The sequence below is a fragment of the Bufo bufo genome, chromosome 4, assembly GCF_905171765.1.
Source record: "Bufo bufo chromosome 4, aBufBuf1.1, whole genome shotgun sequence".
In the NCBI taxonomy this organism is placed as follows: Eukaryota; Metazoa; Chordata; class Amphibia; order Anura; family Bufonidae; genus Bufo; species Bufo bufo.
Genome location: NC_053392.1, coordinates 464686450 through 464709617, shown reverse-complemented (window position 1 = coordinate 464709617; position 23168 = coordinate 464686450). Strand labels below are relative to the sequence as shown.

General features: G+C 44.8%; 1 protein-coding gene across 1 annotated transcript in view; it reads right to left on the bottom strand.

Moving 5' to 3' along the window:
* SLC22A2 (solute carrier family 22 member 2) overlaps nucleotides 1-11220 on the bottom strand; it is a 116208-nt gene extending 104988 nt beyond the window's left edge. Inside the window, exon 1 of the mRNA XM_040429477.1 lies at nucleotides 10734-11220. Coding sequence (XP_040285411.1) covers nucleotides 10734-11141 — 408 coding nt within the window. The 5' untranslated portion in view covers nucleotides 11142-11220. The remainder of the gene's footprint in view (nucleotides 1-10733) is intronic.
* Nucleotides 11221-23168: the final 11948 nt, after the last annotated feature.

The following is a 23168-nucleotide window of genomic DNA, read 5'->3' as shown; positions in this document are numbered from 1 at the left end:
AACACAATGGGCAGCACATTGAACACATTTTATAAGTGGTCAGAAACTTGTAAATAACTCATGAAAGAATAAAGTTACGTTAAAACCAAGCACACCATTGTTTTTTTTGTGAAATTCCCAATAAGTTTGATGTGTTACATGACCCTCTTCCTATTGAAAAAACAAAAGTTGTATTCAAAATGTCCGACTTCAAAATGGCCACCATGGTCACCACCCATCTTGAAAAGTTTCCCCCTCACATATACTAATGTGCCACAAACAGGAAGTTAATATCACCAACCATTCCCATTTTATTAAGGTGTATCCATATAAATGGCCCACCCTGTAGTTTTCTCCTCTAGAGTCAGTAAAGTTCTTTTGGTTCACATAGCTCACTGTCCGTGCATTCATTCTTGTGTGGTTCACTGTATCCCAACAGACTCCCTCGGGTCCACCTCTTACAGGTAGACCACCCGCTTTGTAGGAGCCTGCCTACCTGCCCGGAGGTATCGGTGCAGGGGTTCACGGAGGCAGCGGTAGCAGGCAGTCAGCGCAGAGTTTTGGGGGGAAAATGCAGTGGCGTGGCAATTTTTTGTTAGGCCGCCGGAGGAGGTGAACATGGCCATTTGCCGAATTTGCGGGCAGAAGGTGAATTGTGGCCAGGGTGCCAATGTTGGCTCCATGGCCCTGTGTCAACACATGCAGCGTCACCATAAAGTGGCCTGAGAGAACCGTGGCTCTGATGTGGTGGTCCAGCCTGCCACAGCAACCACTGCATCACCCAGTGGCATGCATCCAATTTCATGCAGTCAGTGCTCCACCATCTCAGCTGAAGGGAGCTGTCTGTCCTTCCCATCATCTGCTGGTCCTCATGCTCTTTCTCCTCATCAGTCATTCCATCAGCAATCGATCACCGAAGCAATTGCCTAGAGACAACAGTATACATGCACTCATCCAACGGCGCAGAAGCTGAACGTGCTCCTGGCCAAGTTGCTGGAGCTGCAGTCCCTCCCTTTCCAAGTGGTGGACTCTTCACCTTTCAGAGACATGATGGGTTGTGCCGAGTTGAGGTGGAGAGTCCCAAGCCTTGATTTCTTTGCGAAAAAAGGCAGTACCAGCCCTGCAAACAGATGTAGAACAGAAGGTGGACCAGTCCTTGAGCCTGTCGGTGTCTGCCAAAGTGCACGGCAGCACCGACGTGTGGAGCTGTAACTAAGGTCAAGAACAATATATGTCCTTTACGGCCCACTGGGTAAATTTGGTTCCTGCCCAGCCACACCAGCAACTTGGCCAGGTGACGTTGGTCCAGCGACAATGTCTGTCTCTGCCTCTTCATGCTCCACCGTGTCCTCAGTCTCCACTGCAGGGACAATTCACAGTGCTCCTCCAGGATACCACATGTGCAGGGCAGGGTGGTGTCACGCTGTTCTGCACCTAGTTTGCTTGGGCGAACGGAGTCACAAAGGGGAGGAACTGCTCTGCGTCCTCCATCAAGAAATCGAATTCTGGCTTTCTCCTCGACAACTCAAAATCTGAACCTTGGTGACGGACAACGGGAAGAACATGGTGTCGGCACTGGAGGGCTGAGCCATGCGCCCTGCACTACTTGCTACCATCACAGGGATATATAATTGTTATCCAGACAGTTAATTGGGTTGGTTGACCCTACCTATTTTTTGGTTGAAAAAACACTACTTGCCACCGTCACAGGGATATATAATAGTTATTCAGCCGGTTAATTGGGTCGGTGAGACCTATTTTTTTGTGCTAAACACCTCTTTTGCATCTGTGACACGGATATACAATTGTTCATATGTCAGCCAATTTTGTGGGCGACTGTAATAAAATGAGGAGAGCATCAACTAGTGGACATGGCTGTGGTCATGGTGTTGGTGGTAGTAGAGCTCCTGCTGCAGGGAGAGGACGTTGTCGATCTGTCCCATCTACGCGCCCAAACTTCCTCTGGTGCATGCAGGCAACAGGATATTCTGACACATTTTGTAGGCCTGAATACCGCTCTAAAAATGGTAAGGTCAAAACAAGTAGAGGCGGTAGTAGATTGGATGCCGGAGAGTGCCTCCAGTTCCTTCACATTGTCTTCCACCCGGTCCACTGCTGAAAGCGCAGAGTTAGCACCGGTGGCCCACGGGCATCAGTCTTCCACCTCAACCCCTTGCACATCAGCCAAGCAGTCTGAGCCGCAAGTCATGCAGCAGTCACTTATGCTTTTTGATGACTTTGCTGGCTGTGTTTTGGGGACCATCCACCTAGCCCTGCCCCAGAAGTGACAGAGATTGAGTGCACTGATGCCCAACCACTTATGTTTGAGGATGAGGATGTGGGAGAACCACCGCAGCACGTCTCTGATGACAATGACGAAACACAGGTGTCAACTGCTGGGGCTTTCTGCAGTGTGCAGACTGGCCAGAAGGGGTGGGGGTGAGGAGTGGGTGGAAGATGATGGGGAGGATGATGAGGTCCTAGACCTCACATGGCATCCCGGTCATGCCAGTAACGTGTGCAGTTCGGAGGAAGAGAGGGGGACACGCAGCGCCAGCTGCACAGCAAAAGAAGGAGCAGGGTGCAAAAGCAGAGTGGCCATCCCCTAGCCAGTACGCCTGCTACTGCCCAACGCGCCAAGAGACATAGCACACCAAAGCCGGTGCAAAGGAGTTCCCTGGCATGGCAGTTCTTCAGGCAGTGTGCTGACTACAGGACAAGGGTGGTTTGCACGCTGTGCAGTCAGAGCCTGAAGCGAGGCATAAATATGCTCAACCTGAGCACCAACTGCATGATCTGGCATCTAACCGCAAACCACGAGCTGCAGTGGAGTAGACACCTCAATTACCACGAAAGATCAGAGGCTCCTCCTGCTCCCTCTTCTGCTGCCGTCTCGGCCTTGGCCCCGCAAACAGAGGATGTGGCAGCCACACACCACCACCGTCACCCAGCAGCTCCACACTGTCCCAGGGAAGTGTTCCGCTGTCCATCCCCCAAACACTGGAGTGAAAGAGGAAGTACGCCCTTACCCACCCACAAGCCCTGGCCCTGAATGCCAGCATTTCAAAGTTGCTAGCCTTTGAAATGCTGCCATTCCGTCTGGTGGAGACTGAAGGGTTTAAAAATGTAATGATGGCAGCTATCCCATGGTACGTGGTTCCCATCCGCTACTACTTTTCAAGGTGGGATATCCCTGCCCTGCGCGAACAAGTGGCGGAAAAAAATCTGTTGTGCGCTGCGCAACGCCATCAGTGGCAAGGTCCACATAACCACAGACACGTGAACCAGTAAGTACGGGCAGGGACTCTCTCTAACTGCCCACTGGGTAAATGTAGTGGCGGCTGTGCCTGAGGCAGGCAGCGGTTTGGCGCATGTCCTACCACCATTGAGGAGTGCTGGATGTTTCTCGGTGCCTCCTGTTGCCTCCTCCTCTTACTCCGCTTCTTCCTCCGGGTCCTCGTCTACCACCTCCTCATCACGTCAGCACAACACCTGCACCACCAACTTCAGCACAGCAAGGGGGAAACTCATATGTTTGGGGGAACGACCGGGCAGGAGCTGTAGTAGGGCATGGAACAACAGACCGATAAGTGGCTGGTGCCACTGAGCCTCAAGCCAGGCCTGATGGTGTGCGACAACAGGCAAAATCTCTTGGCAGCTCTGGGCTTAGCCAGTTTGACGCACATCCCTTGCCTGCCGCATGTGCTGAACTTGGTGATGTAGAGGTTTGTGTATTGTGCGAACGTTTGTTTAGCACGGCAGGGGGGTTATCACAGACAGGCACATCCACCTGTCCACAACCAAAGTGGACAAGCTCAAGTTCATTAAAATGAACCAGGCATGGATCCCACAACAGGACTTGTCCGTACCTTGGCCAGAGTAGAGAGGTATACCAGCCGCACCCAGCCATTGTTCTACTCCAGAGCAGTTTGTGCGTTCTATTTGCCATCTCCCAATGTTTGGTGGTCGACAGTTAGCAGCCCCCCAAAAAAATAAATAAAGAATTGTGAGACTTAAATTGTGATGACATAAATGTTCTTGCCCGCTGGGTATGACAAAGTGATACGGCTGGTGGCCTATAAGGGAAAGGCTGTTAACCCCTTTCTTTTACGTGCTAATCCTTAATCGACCTGGATGATTAATTCCTAATTAAAGCTTTTGTAGTTTGTGAGAGTTGTTACTGGAATTGCAATGCTACATGGGGAAGAAGTGACAACATTGGACTGACATGAATTAATATGAACTAACTCAACTAATCCAACTAATTCACTTAATTATCGGACTGCTAGTGACTTCTATGCTATTAACCACTTGGAACTGTTGGTCCTATAAGGCCCCTTTCACACGGGCGAGTATTCCGCGTGGATGCGATGCGTGAGGTGAACGCATTGCACCCGCACTGAATACCGACCCATTAATTTCTATGGGGCTGTTCACATGAGCCGTGATTTTCACGCATCACTTGTGCGTTGCGTAAAAATCGCAGCATGCTCTATATTCTGCGTTTTTCACGTAACGCAGGCCCCATAGAAGTGAATGGGGTTGCGTGAAAATCGCAAGCATCCGCAAGCAAGTGCGGATGCGGTGCGATTTTCACGCATGGTTGCTAGGTGACAGTCTATTCACTGTATTATTTTCCCTTATAACATGGTTATAAGGGAAAATAATAGCATTCTGAATACAGAATGCTTAGTAGGTGATCAATTGAGAAATTGAAATAAATACAATGCACCCCTTTAAATAGCCCCCTAAAAAATACATAATTTATACATAACACTCAGTTTGAAAGAATTTAGGCATAAAGCCCCCAGCCTGACACAGACACACATATACATACATACACACACACAGATATATACATAAACACACACAAACAGAGATATTTCCACTTACCTTTTCTGGAGGCAGATGAAGTTCAGCTCAGTGTCTCTTGTTGGTCCCCACTGATTAGCAGTAAGCTGTGGGTTCTGAACAACCTTCAGGAGGAAGGAGAGGCAGGATCACCATTTCCTCAGCACACTCTGCAGACTGGCTGATGGCAGGGGCCTCTGCTCTGACTTCCTGCTCTGCCAGAGCAGAAAGGGCAGCTTCATTTCATTAGGGGGGAGGGTTTGCAGGATCGTGCAGTGGATCCTCCCAACCCTGGTAACAGTTGCAGGATATGGCCAGGCCCCTATTGTACTACCTCTGGGCCCCATACAGCAGTAGTAGCTGTACAGCCCTGATGACAGCCATGACTGCTCCCGGGCCCCTTCTAAGCTCGGGCCCGTAGCTACGCCACTGGCTATTCAGCAGCATGCCATACTTGCCAGTGTCCCTGAGGACCCTTTTTTTTTTTTTCAGACTCCACTCCCCACTGGGATGATTCGTCATGATCAGTGTCATCATCATCAGCCTCATCCTCCACCACCACCAACTCCTCCTTTTCCAGCGGTAACTCCTAATCCTTATGTAGTACAGTCGATATGAACCACATGAAGTTTCACCAAATATCCAGTCTGCAGGTTTGCAATAGGGTCATACCAATATACAGGAGCTGCAGCAATGAGCACTTGTTAAATATAGTTCCATATATTCATAAGCTGTTAGCGAGTCAGGACATGCTAAATAAACCTCTTCAAATGTGCTATTAGATAACTGAGGAAAGTTTTAACAGACAGAGTCTTTACAGTGGACTCTTCCAGAAAGCCCCCTGTGTATTCTGCTACTTGGTTTGGTCTCCTCAGTGCAGACATTTACTGTGAAGGAGGTAGGATCTCTGTCTAAGTTCTCTAAAGCTAAAGTTCATTTATCTGTTGTAAAAAGTTATAATATATACCCATAATAGTTCTGTAGAATGTAAAGAGGTGACTGTATGTTTTTTAGCAGCCTTGAAGCCCTGCAGCACATGCTAGGCTGAGTAGATGATGTACAGTTAGAGAGCCATGTGCTCTTCCTAAAATGGCTGCAAGACATGCTGTATTCCAGGTCACCCTGCTGCAATATCTTTGTAAATGGTTTTCTCTTGTTCATTTTTCTGTATGCTTTGTTATATCCTGTAACATGTATGTGGGAATGTAATATAATGACTGCCTGTTATGATATAGGTGGGCTGGTGACCTGGCTGTATACCACATAGTGGCAGTGTTTCCCTGTTGTATTACAGGTATGTTGCAGTTATCTTCATATACTTGTTCAATGTAAAATCCACTATACGATCACTGTTTTATAATATATTTAGAGTGCAGACATTTACTGTGAAGGAGGTGGGCTGGTGGTGGGCTGGTGACCTGGCTGTATACCACATAGTGGCAGTGTTTCCCTGTTGTATTACAGGCTCCAGCCAAGTGCACTCCACTTCAATAAAGCTTTAAACCACAGAAGACCTGAGTGTCGTCCCTTAGAGTCCACTTAGAGTTTATGCCTGGAGGAGCTGGTGACCGAGTGAGTGTGAAAGCTGGAGGTGTCGCAGATGGTGTAAGGAAAAGAGGGTTACACTTATACTCCTCTACTATGAGACTTTCATCTATGTGGGCCCCCCAACAGGTACGGTACAGGGCTGCCATAATATGCGAAGCTATTCTTCTTCCACCATCCCTTGTTGCATTAGCAAGAGCCTTTGCTCTAATATAAGGTTGATGACATCACTGATGCTGCTGTTGACCATACTTAGAACTGGACTCTTTAAAGGGCCTGAGTACGCGACACGTTTCCCTGATGAGCTGCCATTGCCTGACATATACTCCCCGTCATGGGATCATGCAGTGCAAAGGCATACTGTTCTATTGTTGCAAGTCCAAGAGGGCCTTCTTAGCCATATGAGAACAGCTAAAATGCATCACTTCAGTTTACACATATGAAGGGAGGGGGCATAAATGGAAACAAAGCTCAGTACCGTTTTTGTTGGGGATATGAGGAAGTCCATTGAGGAGGATGTGGAGATGGTGGACAAGCACCTGGTGTGGGAACCAGAGCAACACAAATGTGGAGGTGTCAATAGGACCTGGCCTTGTTTCAGTGTGGGGCGTTGCCACTGCTGCACAATACATTGACCCAATGGTCCATGAAAGACATGTACTGTCTTTTACTATAATTACTGCTTGAAGTGTTGATGGTGGCGTGCAACTTGCCCCACATTCTCTGGCACCAGGAATGGCTCTTTTGCAGGGATAATGGAAGAGAAGACATTTTTTGGGTAAAAATCAAGTAGAGCTTGTAGATGGTGATGGTTTGCAGATAGTATACGCAAACATACTGAAGAGATTATATTTTTGGGAGTACAATTTTTTTTCAATTTTAGCGAAGACAAGGAACTTAAATACAATATTCATCTATTTTTGAAGACAGGACACTTAAACAATTTTGGTGAAGACATGAAAACCACAGAATTTAAATCAATCTTCTAAATAAAAATAAATTAGAGCTTGCAGGTAGTGATGGTTTGGTATACGCAGACACACTGAAGAGATTGTATTTTTGGGAGGACAATTTTTTTAAAAAAATTTTGATTAAGACAAGAAACTTAAAAACAATATTGATCAGTTTTTGAAGACAGGACAGAGTTTTCGTCAATCTTTATAATAAAATAAATAAATAAATTGAGCTTGCAAAGGGAGGTGGTTTGGTATATGCAGGCATACTGGAGGGAATGAATTTTAGTGAAGACAAGGAATTTAGACAACTTTCGGCTATATCCACATTTGACTGAGCTGCGGTCAAGATTCACCATTGTAGATTTTTGTGTGGCAAATCTGCAGCATTATACAGTTCTGGCAAAATGAATTAACTTTTTGAATATTCTCATTTACACATGGCAGAAAATATCTGCAGTTTAAACTCACCTGGGCATATTTTAATTCTGAAGCATGTTATTTTATACCATGAACTTTCACTTTTTTCAATACAAAACTTGAAATCTGTGTCTAATCTGCTGCATTTCAGCAAAAAAATTAGCGACAGAAACCCATTTGGTGCATTTTTTTTTGTACTGCAGAAATCCCACAGCTAATCAGTCATGTGTGAACGTACACTTCATACATTTTTTTAATTTTAAACAATTTCGGTGAAGACCTGGAACTTGAGGATAAGGCTACATGCACACGACCGTATGTGTTTTGCGGTCTGCAAAAAAAAAAAAAAAAAACGTCATCAGTATTCCATCCGTTTTTTTTTTTTTTTGCGGATCCATTGTAACAATGCCTAAAACGGACAAGAATAGGACATGTTCTATTTTTTGGGGGGGGGGCTACACAACTGACATACTGATGCGGACCGCATCTTATCCGCTAAAAAAAAACGGAACAGACACGGAAACAAACAATGTTCGTGTGCATGTAGCCTAAATCTCATAAATTTTTTGAGGACAAGACAATTTTAAAAACGTAATGTACAATGTGTCTGACTTTTTTTCCAAAAAATTTGTCAGGCACACAACTATGATAAATGGATTTTCCCATGCGAGACTGTGATGCCAATTAATGTATTGGAAAGCCATAGTACCTACATTTGTGCCAAAATGGACATCTTTTTTTCTGCCTGCTGACCACAATGATTTGGTATGTGGGCATACAGATTTCTTGCAAGACAGTCAAGTAGACAACTCTGATACATGGATTTTTTAAAGACAATTTTTATAACTTTTTTGAGCTGAAGTTGGTTATTCACAAAGTGAAGTGTGACTTCGTTGAATAACTTTAAAACTCGAAACCGAACTTTGCTTCAGTTCCCAGGTACTAGTCTGGAGCAACAGGCAATTAAAAAATAGAGGAGATACATTTTGATCTTTTGAATGTGGAGAAAGAAAACATGAAATTGCAAACTACTGACAAATATTTCAGGGTGAAATTTCACACTAGTGTTATATCATGCAAATTGGCATTGTTTGGTGGTAAATCTAGGAGAGGTATGCAAAAATCTAAATTGCTAGTACATATGGTCATAACTCAGGACTTCCATGGTGAGCCACACAGCAGGGGGTCCTGAGCCACTGGTTGGGGACCAGTGCACTACAATATGTTTATTGTTGCACTGATGGTAGAAAAACTGCAAACAGGTTTTAGGGAAACAGTAAAAGGCCCAATTGGACATCTACTAGGTGCAGCAAAAATATATGCTGCTATGCTGCTGTTGAAGCACTTAATGTGTTTATTGCACATGTGTAAACTGTAGAAGTTTGAAACATTTTTGGAAGAAAAAAGGCTCAATTGTGCAGCATATGCGGTGATATAAATACTGCTGGAGATGTTGGGAAATGACTATTGCACACTTATGAACCGTAGAATCTTTGCAACAGGTTTTTAGACAAAAATGGCTGTCCCCTGCACATAAAAAACTGCCCCTATCCTGTTCCTAATCGTTAAACCTGAAGTTCTACCTAGTATTTCAATCTACGTATCTTCACAATCACTACACTGTCCCTGCAAAACTATAATATGCCTGGCATGTGTGTCTAACATAACAGGAAGAAGAAGTATTCCACGGCACACACACGTAGTTTGCACGGAATATGTATTTAATATAAGCCACCACCAACTTTTACAATGAATCGTCACTTGTATTCAGGGCCGACATTTCGGTCCACCCGGGACCTTGATCACGGCCTTGCGCTGGAAGAGGAATGTTTATTCGTTGGTGGCATAGTGGACCGAAATGTTGGCCCTGAATACAAGTGACGATTCATTGTAAAAGTTGGTGGTGGCTTATATTAAATACATATTCCGTGCAAACTACGTGTGTGTGCCGTGGAATACTTCTTCTTTATATAGTGGCCTGACAGCCCGTTCACGAAGCACCCCAAACTGGACTAAAGTTACTTTGGCGGTAGTGCCATTCAGTATATTTTAACTTTGTCTAACATAGCAGACATGTCCTATCACATAGTGGCTGCGCTTATAATGGCATCTGTGCTTCAGAACCTTATATACCAGTCAACATCTGCATCCTTGCTGTGGTTTCCCTTACTAGTGTATTTTTACAGAATTTTAAATGTAAAATGGCAGTCGCCGTTTCACTTGATTTGTCCGAAGCAAATAGACAAAATTCTGAATTTGTTTGGAAGAATTTTTGTTAAATTCTTGACGAATCAGATTCATTTAGAATCGATTCACTCATCTCTAGCTGGGAGTTTTCCCAGCATATTCTTTAACCATAGACTGCAATTGCAATATGAATCTATCCCTAAAGAGAAGTATAGGTCTCCGAGCTCTCAACTAGTCCTGTGAGCTCATTCTATTCCGTTATTTTTGGATATCTTTGTCTCCCTCACATGTAATAGATGCAGTGTGACAACCACTAATGGCTGTCATTAAAATGTTCATAAGGGTTGTCAGTATCGCCTAGTTTTCCATTCAGCATAAGGCTTCTTTCACACATTGTTTTGAAACTGTAATGCATGAAATATAAATATATTAGATTATATTTACTATCTTAATAGCCCAATGACTACATTTTCTACAAGAAACTTTGCTATCTTTATAGTAAGTAGGCAATGCTACATTTGTGGCTGCATTCCATGGAGACACATCTAAGGTTTTGTTCATATATGTTTTCAGTCCCTGAAACCATAACACTTTACCAAATCCATTGTATCGGTAAACAGTACCTACTAAATAGGATCTGCCGGGGTTCCCCATTTGATATTAGAAAGTGGGCTGCATGCTGCAATATTTTTGCCATCAGGTGGCAGAAACCATGTCTGAACCCCGATGGAAGGCTCAATATAACATAGTGTGATGTTACAAAAATATAAATATGTAAAATGAGATAAAGAAGCTTACCTCTGTCACAATGGATGACCCAGTAGTGTCATAAACCCAACCATTTGTACAGCTGGTAAGAGTTAGGTTGCTGTATCCAGATTTTGTAAGATTCCCTAATGGGTCAATACAACTCAGAGATGTCCTGTTCCAGTCAATATCATATTGAAGACACTGACTGGTTTGAGTAGAGTCATCAAGCCATGGGACAGTATAGTTTATCTCCTGTTCAAAGCTCCAGCCACATTTGCTCCTCAGCTCCTCAATTGCAGGATTACTGCATCTAAAGTCAGGCACAAAGCCTAGAAAGACAATGCCTACATATATTGGAGTAAAGACAGCAGAAATGAAGCACATGATAAGGAACAGTTGCTTTTGGAACAAACCAAACTGTCCTATGTCGTCTAGAATATCATCAAAAGACGTCATTGTTGGAGTGTATCGCAGGATGTGTGATGGCAGTCCAGTCTTTCCAACTATAAACTGAAGTAGAAACGTTCAAATATATCTAGTAACGGGCAACTTGTTATACAGGTCTTGATGACAATCACTCTACCTTTACACACTCTTCTTTTTGTGTGTGTTTTTACATGCTAAACCTGCTTAACACATTTTAAATATTTAGCCTTTATAAGTCACTAAATTGAGGAACTAAGCCAAGTGATATATTAAAAAAAAAAACCTTACGAAAGCAGATCCCAGTAAGCAGACTTTTTTTTTATTCAGTGAAGTGAATCCCCCCCCACAGTAATATAGTCAAAATCGCCCTTATTCTAAATATTACCTAGGAATCCTAATGGGAGAGACAGTGTTATTCGCTATCACATCACATGTGGTCGTACTCTTTCTAGCCAATATTTTACCATGATATTACTAATGACCCATACCAGCCACATACAGTCATAAAATAACCTTGGAAAAACTAGAGATTTGGCTCTTTATCCGGTTGGCAACTGATAATAGAAACCATTTCACAAATAGAATGTGCACTTTTTATTTGGTACCAAATGTCAGTAAGTGGGCGATGGTCAAACTGAGTGAATATGGATACAAAGAAAAAGGGGGTCAGTCAGCACATCCCAAAGCGCAGGGGCACGTTGCTATGGCTGAGAACAAGACTGTTAAACAAAACAAGCAATGCAACAGCTCACTGCAAACCAAATAAAGTACAAAATTGCATCATAATTGCAAATGCTGAACTAATAAGTTAGAGATACTTGGCAAATCGTTTTGTACAAAATTATTTGAGCCCGTCTGCCGAACGTCAAGGCAATCTCTAGTTAGACGGGTTCCTAACACTAAATATACCTGTGAAAGTGCAGGTTCCACTTACTGGATCCGCCTGAATTTCTGTCATTTTCGGTGCCAAAATGGCCTCCATTATATCCAGGGAAAGCAGCTACCAGCATGCACGCCGGGCCCACTCCACACCACCCCTGGCGCCACATGGTCACCAAGGAATATGGATACAGGTGGAAACATTCATGTCTTTCTAATATCTATTGGGCACCTTATGGATGACAGAGTCAGATATCTTCATAGGAGTGTTGCTCATCATATTATCAGTCATCCATGGTGGTCTTTCATCAACGTCTATGAGCTCCTTTAGGGAGATGATTGTTATGAAGGTTTTTAGGTTAATATTTATTGTTCTCCTCTCTGAGAAAGGTTTCTACCACCAGAAATACTGTGATGTAGCTGACTGATATAGCGATGCATTAATGTCAGCACTACATAACAGTGTGTTTTTTACCTTTCTCCCTGCAGCCGTTCTAATAAAAAAAAAACACTTTTATTATATGCTAATGAGCCTCTAGGTGCTATGTGGGCGCAAAATAAGCACCTAGAGGCTCCATCTACTCACCCTTTATCCCGCCCAGGTCCCCTGTTCTGCCCGCCTCACTACTCTTGATTGATGGCATGGTCCGCCGCATCGCTACCGAAATCCCGCGCCTGCGCCGTTCACTTTTGTATTCGGCGCAGGCGCAGTGAGGGGAAGGCTGCTCTCCTGATGCCGGCTTCTTCACTGTGACGTAGTCGGCGCAGGCGCAGTGAGGAATCCGGCACCAGGAGCGCATCATTCACTAACTGCGCCGAATACAGAAGTGAACGGCGCAGGCGCGGGATTTCGGCAGCGATACGGCGGACCGTGCCATTAATCAAGAGGAGCGGGGCGAGCAGAACAGGGGACCTGGGCGGGATAAAGGGTGAGTAGACGGAGCCTCTAGGTGCAGATTTTGCGCCCACATAGCACCTAGAGGCTCATTAGCATATTATAAAAGTGCTTATTTTATTAGAACGGCTGCAGGGAGAAAAGTAAAAAGCATACTGTTATGTAGTGCTTAAATTAGCGCATCGCTATATCAGTCAGCTACATAACAGTATTTCTGATGGTAGAAGCCCTTTAACTTAGAGGGGGGGGGAAAAAACACAAATAAGACGCAAGAACTAACAAAGCAAGTAATCCTTGCTTTAACTTTTTATTTAGTCAATGATTGTCAAATGTTTGAACAAGTTAAAACCTCATATATTCCCAGTCCCAGGTAAAAAGAATAGTAACAAATTATAGTCATCCAATTCTATATACACAACAAATGGCACTGTGCAAGGGTTAAAAAAACAGCCCTCTTCATGCTAAGAATCTGTGAGAATCCCAGTGTCTGGATGCCTACAGTCAGTTATTGGTGGAATATCCTATGACTATGCAATTAAAGAAGTTTGCCCACGAGTACCCTCTGTCTACAGTTCCAGTGATAAATATCGTATTGGGGGGGGTGGATGTGTGATGGCTGGGACCTCCAGTGATCCTGAGAATGGAGGGCCCCAAGTCTTAATGCGGTGATATTGCGCATGTTGGTCCACAACTCCATTCACTGGTATGGGACTGACATACAAAATGCTCCATCAGTCCCAGAGAATTGGATGGAGCAGCGGACCACCATGTGCACTACTGCTCCATTCAGAGGGGACTCTTGGGATTGCTGTGGGTCCCAGCAGTCAGACCCCCTGTGGGTAGGCAAGAAATACTGTATATTGTGTGGGATACCCCTTTAATGCCAATACTTCTTTAATGTCTATTGTTAGAAAACCCCTTTAATGTCCACAAACCATATATTACCTTAAATTGGCTGTATACATATTTACAGATGGATCCTGCTTATTTTTAAAATGCATTTAATGACTATAGGAATGGCTCTATTATTGGACACAAAGGGATCAAAAAATGTTTGATATTCTATTTCAGTGGAAACAAGCTTCTAGTGAGGTGGCAACCCCATCTACTGCATGGGTACTTTATGTGTATGGCCAACTGACGGAACCTTTGTAGTGAACCTAAGTACTAGAGATGGCCTTGCGGTTCGCCCGGCGGTCATTTCGCGGCGAACTTTGCTCGTTCACTGTTAGCCGAACATATGGCGATATTCGCGCCCGCCATATTCTTTTACAAACCGGATCCCAAAAAAGTTGGGACACTATACAAATCGTGAATAAAAACATTTGAATGCAATGATGTGGAGGTGCCAACTTATAATATTTTATTCAGAATAGAACATAAATCACGGAACGAAAGTTTGAACTGAGAAAATGTACCATTTTAAGGGAAAAATATGTTGAATCAGAATTTCATGGTGTCAACAAATCCCCAAAAAGTTGGGACAAGGCCATTTTCACCACTGTGTGGCATCTCCCCTTCTTACAACACTCAACAGACGTCTGGGGACCGAGGAGACCAGTTTCTCAAGTTTAGAAATAGAAATGCTCTCCCATTCTTGTCTAATACAGGCCTCTAACTGTTCAATAGTCTTGGGCCTTCTTTGTTGCACCTTCCTCTTTATGATGCGCCAAATGTTCTCTATAGGTGAAAGATCTGGACTGCAGACTGGCCATTTCAGTACCCGGATCCTTCTCCTACGCAGCCATGATGTTGTGATTGATGCAGAATGTGGTCTGGCATTATCTTGTTGAAAAATGCAGGGTCTTCCCTGAAAGAGATGACGTCTGGATGGGAGCATATGTTGTTCTAGAACCTGAATATATGTTTCTGCATTGATGGTGCCTTTCCAGACATGCAAGCTGCCCATGCCACACGCACTCATGCAACCCCATACCATCAGAGATGCAGGCTTCTGAACTGAGCGTTGATAACAACTTGGGTTGTCCTTGTCCTCTTTGGTCCGGATGACATGGCGTCCCAGATTTCCAAAAAGAACTTCGAATCGTGACTCGTCTGACCACAGAACAGTCTTCCATTTTGCCACACTCCATTTTAAATGATCCCTGGCCCAGTGAAAACGCCTGAGCTTGTGGATCTTGCTTAGAAATGGCTTCTTCTTTGCACTGTAGAGTTTCAGCTGGCGACGGCGGTTGGCACGGTGGATTGTGTTCACTGACAATGGTTTCTGGAAGTATTCCTGAGCCCATTCTGTGATTTCCTTTACAGTAGCATTCCTGTTTGTGGTGCAGTGTCGTTTAAGGGCCCGGAGATCACGGGCATCCAGTATGGTTTTACGGCCTTGACCCTTACGCACAGAGATTGTTCCAGATTCTCTGAATCTTCGGATGATGTTATGCACAGTTGATGATGATAGATGCAAAGTCTTTGCAATTTTTCGCTGGGTAACACCTTTCTGATATTGCTCCACTATCTTTCTGCGCAACATTGTGGGAATTGGTGATCCTCTACCCATCTTGGCTTCTGAGAGACACTGCCACTCTGAGAAGCTCTTTTTATACCCAATCATGTTGCCAATTGACCTAATTAGTGTTAATTGGTCTTCCAGCTCTTTGTTATGCTCAAATTTTCTTTTTCCAGCCTCTTATTGCTACTTGTCCCAACTTTTTTGGGATTTGTTGACACCGTGAAAATTGGAATCAACGTATTTTTCCTTTAAAATTATACATTTACTCGGATTAAACGTTTGATCTGTCATCTACATTCTATTACAAATAAAATATTGACATTTGCCTTCTCCGCATCATTGCATTCAGTTTTTATTCACAATTTGTTTAGTGTCCCAACTTTTCTGGAATCCGGTTTGTACATTGTAAAGAACTTTGACCCATGACACATCTATCAGGCGGTACAGGACAGCCAATTGAGATGTTTCAGCACCTGGACATACCCCCTACCATATAAATAAACCTGATCTCGGCGCCATTTTACATTCAGTCTTTTGCCAGTGTAGGGAGAGGTTGCTGTGTGGAGCAGGGACAGACTGTAAGGGACACAAATCGCTAGCTAAAAGGGCCACAAAAGTCCTTTTAAGGACTGGTATAGGTGTGCTATCGATAGGTGTGACATACTGAGGGGTGTAATATACCAATAATATACTTTCTATTTAGTGCATTTAGGTAGTGCAGCATTTGTCTGCGGTTTTGCTGCATTACCGCATCTACACAGAGTGAAAAACACTATTTGAAGAAATAATTTCTACTGGTGTGATTAACCAGTTGCCCCCCCAAAAAAACTGATTAAAGCAGGGATTTTATATACCAATAATATACTTTCTATATAGTGCATTTAGGTATTGCAGCATTTGTCTGCGGTTTTGCTGCGTTACCGCATCTACACAGAGTGAAAAACACTATTTGAAGAAATTTCTACTGGTGTGATTTACCAGTTGCCCCCCAAAAAACTGATTGAGGCAGGGGTGCGATATACCTTCTTCCACAAATACTGCTCTTCTATAGGGACTTTTGAAAATGACAGGCAGAGGAAGAGGCAGGCCATTCCGAAGGGGTGGTACTGGTCGGGCAGGTGCACCAGACCGCAGCCTAAATAGGAAGTAGCAGAAGGTGCGTGCGATTACGTCAAAGGACGCACCAGACTTGGTTGAATGGCTCACTCAGCATTCCGCTTCTGCACCCTCCTCATCCTCTCTATATGCACCCACTTCACTCTCTGCTGTGTGCACCCCCAAAGACGACATCACTACATCCCCTCCTCTTGAGTCAGAGGAATTATTTTCCCATCCATTACAAGACCTTATCGATGCGCAGCCATTATTGGCATCAGGAAGAGGAGGTATCAACGGTCGCCACCCAGCAGTCTGATGACAGTACCCAGATCAGCCCAAGGAGGATGGTCCCCGCTGTTGCTGCCTACTCAGAGATCTCTAATGTCAGTGGTGGTGAAGGTGATGAATCCGATGATGACGTGTCGATGGATGTCACGTGGGTGCCCACAAGAGAGGAAGAGGAGGGAAGTTCAGAGGAAGAGACGGAGCAGCAGATAGGGAGAAGAAGGAGGACAAGCAGGCAGAACTTACAGTGCACAGGAGGCAAAAAGCAGACTGCTAATGTATCTGGAACGAGCCATCCACCATGCACGGTCACATCTGGCGCTCCAAGTATGCCGGCACATGGCTCTGCAGTGTGGGCTGTGTCCGCTGCTGACAATAGTGTTGCCATCTGCAGCCTGTGCTGTCAACGCATAAGTCACGGTAAGCCCAACACTCACCTAGGGACGACCGCCTTAAGAAGGCACCTGGCCTCCCATCACAAAGCCCAGTGGAAGAAACACCGTCAGAACCCACAAAGCCACACTCCCACCGCACCCCGTCCTGCCTCTTCTTCTCCTCTCTCCTCCACTCCACCTTCCACCATGCCGTCGTCGTGTTCATCTGGCAAACGTCAGGCTTCGTTTCCCCAACTACTGCCATATAAACTGGTGGACTCGGAGGCCTTTAGAAAATTTGTGGCCATTGGAACACCGCAATGGAAGGTCCCCGGAAGAAAATATTTCTCCCAGAAAGGCATCCCAGAGCTATAGGGCCACATTCAACAGCAAGTGAATGTATCTCTGGCACATTCACAAACACGGGCAGGGAAGGTACATAACTTTTACTGCCCACTGGGTGAACCTTCTGACGGCCGTCAAGCATGTAATTCATGGCACCCCTGTAGATTTGGTGTTACCGCCACGGATTGCATGCAGGCCTGCCTCTTCTTCTCCTCCTCCTACTTCATCCTCCCTCTCCTCCTCGGCTGACTCCTCCTTTTTCGCTGCTACAGTCTCTTCGGCTGCGCACCCCAAGCTCCCCAGAACCTATTTGACGTGCCAGGTAAGACGTTGCCATGCTGTGCTGCGTCTGTTGTGCCTGGAAGCCAAGAGCCACACCGTTCCTGCACTCCTTTCAGCTTTGCGGTCACAGGCCGATCAGTGGCTAACCCTGCTCAATTTGACAGTTGGTAAAGTGGTGTGCGACAACTGTGTCAATCTGCTGAGCGCGCTGATACAGGGCAAAATGACACAGGTGCCGTGCATGGCACACATCCTCAACTTAGTAGTGCAGCGATTCATTGCCAAATACCCCGGGGTCCAGGACATCTTGCGGCAGGCCAGGAAAATCTCTGGCCATTTTAGAAGATCTTACACACCCATGACACCACCTGCCCGTCAGACGTCTAATTTGTGACTGCCCGACGCGATGAAACTCCACCTTGTATATGCTTGATAGGCTGCTCCAGCAGAAACGTGCAGTTGACTACCTGTACGAACTCTGCGGCAGGACAGGTTCTGGGGAGATTGTTTTTTTTCCACTGCGCCAGTGGCTGCTCATGCGCAAAGCATGCAGACTTCTGCGGCCATTTGATGAGATCACCAAACTGGTCACTCGCAGCCAGGGCACCATCAGTGACATCGTACCTTATGCCTTCTTTCTGGAGCGTGCATTATGTCGTGTCATTGATCAAGCCGTCGAGGAGCAGGAGCAGGAAGGTGAGGAAGTCACAATGCTGGATAAATTCCCAGGGGGGCTACTCCACCTGAGACAAGTCAACAACAGGAGTCTGAAGAGGAGTCAGAGGAGGATGGAGGAGGAGCAAGAAGAGCATGCTTTAAACATTTCTGGGATCCCTGCTGTTGTCGGGGGGGGGGGGGGGGGGAGGAGAATGAGGACAACATTATCCTGGATGATGAGCAGGAGCCAGGCCACTACACCGCTTCCAGTTTAGTGCAAATGGGGGCCTTCATGCTCCAGTGTTTGAAGAGGGACCCCCCGTATAAAAAGCATAAAGGGCAAGGACCAGTACTGGGTGGCAACATACTTAGACCCCCGATACAAACACAAAATGGCGGGAATGTTACCACCATCACAGAAGGCTGTCAGAATGCAGCACTTCCAGGCCTTGCTTTGAGAACTGCTGTATTCTGCTTTTGAGGGCGCTAGCAGAGGAATTTCCACTTACAGAGAAACAGTTGTGGGTACCAATCCAACAGCGCATGCAAGAAGAGGGTGGTTTGAAGATGTGTTGGTCACTTCGGATATAAGATCATTCTTGCAGCCAACCCATCGACAGCCGTCCTCCGGATCCAGCCTCAGGGAACGCCTGGACTGACAGGTGTCCGACTACATCGGGTTAACGGCCGATGTGGACGCTCTGAAAAGCGATGAACCCCATGACTACTGGGTGTGCAGGCTTGACCTGTGGCCAGAGCTGGCACAATTTGCCATGGAACTGTTGGCTTGCCCCTTGTCCAGTGTCCTGTCCGAAAGGACATTCAACGCAGCAGGGGGGATCGTGACCGATAAGCGCACTCGCCTAGCTCAAGACAGTGTGGACTACCTCACATTTCTAAAAATGAATGAGGCATGGATCTCGGAGGAATTCAACACATGTGACGAGTCGACCACGTTTGATTGAATTTCCTCATGACAGCCCACAAATATCCGCCACCACCAAAAACAAATCATGGTCCCCGTCTTCTGTAAATACAGCGGCATAAAAAGCCTAATTTTTGGGGCCTGTACTGGCCGACAGTTACATATTTATTCTGTGACTGCCTAATGTACCTCCAGCCACAGAATCCAAAGTTCTTTGTTGTCAGGTGAATACTTCTTGGCTAATTTTTGGGGCCTGTACTGGCCAACAGTTAAATTTTTTTTTTATCTCTAGCCACATAATCACACCCTTGTCTCACTCCTCTGCCTCTCATTATGGTGGCGTATGAACCGCATTCACTATAAGGATCTTCTAATGTCACAGGGTCATGTGACTGTGTCCCCCACCCTGTACTGTGCCCCCCTTATACCCTGCATTGTGCCCTCTTACTACACCCTGTGCAGTGCCCGTAGTCATTCCCTGTACTGTGCCCTCTTATACTCTTTTATCTGGTCACGGTATGGCAGTGTTATCCGGTCAATGTATGGTGGTGGTATCCAATATCTGGATGGCCATAACTGTACCCCTTTCCCTGCCCACGCCATCCTTTTTTAGACCTAGCATGAGCTGGAAAAATATGCAGATTGCGGTGCTAAGGACCTTTGCGCCACAATCGGTGTCAGAAATACGCCTAATATAGATGTATTTCTATATAATAAATGATCACCTAATTGTATTATCATTAGGGGGTAGGGCTAATATCTTTATATTATATAGATTCTAGTGTATTATACTGTGCCCTGTATTTCCCAGTAGAAAATGATCCTTGGGAAACACAGTCCTCATCCCTGACCACCAGGACCAGTTAGCTCTCTGTCAGTACATGGCGGCCTCCCCTCTCAGCCACGCTGCTCCGATGTGTACTGGTGCTTATTCTGACACTAGGGCTGGGTTCACATCCTATTTTTGCCATTCATTTAATGCATACCAAAAATGTATGTGTTAACAGATGCCTCAGTCTGATGCCGTACAGTAGCGTCCGTTCACCATACAGTTCCATGGTAGAAAAAAAAATTACGTTAACGTATGCATTTTTTTTTTTTATAGACTCAGCAGGATACAAAAATGTGGAGTGCTGCACATTTGTATACATCAAACCGATAGGAAATAAAAAATTTCTAGGCTCCAGCAGGGCACATTTTTGAGAGTTTCCCTTTAAGATGCATAAAAATGGCCCCTGATTAAAATACATATTTTTTGTGGGAATTTTTGCCAATGATCCTCTCTGGTATGTCACTGTCCATGTTGTGGGACTATTTGTGTACTTCTAGGAAGTGTTTGCTGGCTGCAAATATGAGCTGAAGGTTTTTCAGTTTCGCCTGCCATTAAAGTGAATGGGGCCCGCAGCGAACTTGCGGTTCGTGAACATTTGATGTCGTTCACGAATCGTCCCGGCCGATGTTCGTCCATCACTACTAAGTACACTTCAACTTTGGGGAAACTTTCATTCAGAAATCTCCAGCAGACACATGAAAGTCATTCTCACAACCCCCTTGCCCACATCTTTTAAAGGGGCTGTCGAGTGGGACAAACAGAGTGGTATAAAAAAAAAAAAAAGTACCCATTCTGAAACTTACAGGCTTACTGGTTCCCCTCTTTTCTCCACTTCCTGGTCTGGGCTAGACAGGCATTAAATATCAGGAGATGACTGCTAAACCGAACTATAGGTATATGGCTTATTCCAAAATGTGAGTGAGATACTTTTCTAGTCTGTTGCAATTCATCAAATCTAGGCCTATTTTGCCTGACATTTTATTACTCAGAAACACGCAAGACACAGCAATGACGAGATCACAGATGGAATTTCATATGGGAAACTATGGTCTGTACCAAAGTTTCCCATAAATAAGCCATAGGCCTCATGCACACGACCGTTGTTGTGTTCCGTTCCGCAAAATGGGGTTCCGTTGTTTTGTGATCCGTTTCTGTTTCCGTGTGTCTTCCTTTATTTTTGGAGGATCACCAGACATGAAGGAAAGTAAAAAAAAAGTCTAAGTCAAGTTTGCCATGCAAACCATAGGAAAAAAAACTGACGCGGACGACAATCTTGTGTGCCTCCGCGTTTTTTCACGGTCCCATTGACTTGAATGGGTCCGCGAACCGTTTTCCGTGAAAAAAAATAGGACAGGTTATATTTTTTTGACTGACTGGAACCACGGATCACGGACGCGGATGACAAACGGTGCATTAGCCGAGTTTTCAACGGACCCATTGAAAGTCAATGGGTCCGCAGAAAATCACGAAAAACGGACACGGAATATAACAACGGTCGTGTGCATGAGGCCTTATTCACTCGTCAGTGTTCGTGAGCCAAAACCAGGATTGGAGCCTCCACAGAGATAAGGTCTAAGGCAGGGATGCTCAACCTGCGACCCTCCTAAAACTCCCAGCATGCCCTAATAGCTGTAGGCTGTCAAGACATGCTGGGAATTGTAGTAGTGCAACAGCTGGAGGGCTGCAAATTAGGCATCCCTGGTCTAGGGGAAAGACCTGTACCTGCTCTTTGTTTAGAGCCGTACCTAGTTTTGGCTCAAAATCACTGATGGCAATAAACTAATGGGTGCTTAAAAAAAAAATACAAACTCACTAAACTAAGTGAAAGAAACAATTACTAGATGGCCTTTAAGCACTGTGAAAAGGATAAGGAACTTAGAACGAAACAAGCACAGCAGATCTGTGGCTCTAGACAATTTCTTACCCTGAGAATGACACTAGTTTGCTTTTGGGGGGGGGGGGGGGGGGGGGGGGATAGTCTGTTGACAAGAATGTGTTAGTAGTTATGTGCGCTCAGATGAACTCACCTTTCATCTTGATAGCAGACAAGAATATAATATGAAATCACACTTAAGGAATTACAAACACTTATTTTTTTGGTTTAAATTATGTTTTAATTAATTTGCTCAATACTTTTATATTACAAGTGGATCAAAAATGGAAAAAGTCCATTGTACCAATCAACCCAAAGAAATCAGAAGATACAAAAATGCGCAGCAGATTAGTGTCGTACCTGTAGTCAAGGTCACACAATGATTAATGCAGAGCATTGGCTCTTAAGCAGCACTGTCATGTCAATGTTACTTATTAGATTCTATCCACTCTTGCGTATCTCACGTTACCTTTGTATCACAAGACGCTTTGACTGCCAATTGCCTGGCCTCATATTCTTATTAAGCACAGTACTTTCTGTAATAAATAATGCTTCAACCCTCTTCACTCTTACTGTACGTTAAATGCTGTATTGTATGCATCAGTTATGTCTTTCTGGGTTTATAAAATAAAGCTGATTTGGTGTACAATTACATAAGTTCAATATACTTTGTGTTCAAACTTTTTTTTATTTCAAAATCACTACTTGCTATCAGTGAAATAAGATGTTTTTGTTGATCGTTAGGCCTGTTCTGATCATGGGATGCTCATACACCGTTTATTCCCATCTAGTCATTTATGGCATATCCACAGGATATCTCAAAAATGTCTAATTGGTGTGGGTCCCAGCTCTATCTGGAGAACAGGGGCCCGTCTCGCATCCCTTGTAAATGGAGAAGTTGCATGCTCAACTCCATACTTTCAAAACTCCCGTAGAAGTGAATGGAAAGACCCGAGCATGCAATCTCTCCATTCACAGCGGCCGTGAGATGGGGGTGGGACCTGCCCCAACTGGACACTTACGGCATATTCTGTGGAACTGTCATAAGGGTCCGGATGGGAAAAACCCTTCATGTGTATTGGAGCTCTCTCTTCTACAAGTTTTCAACCTCTGAATTTAAACAAGAATATTTCCATTCAGTGAAA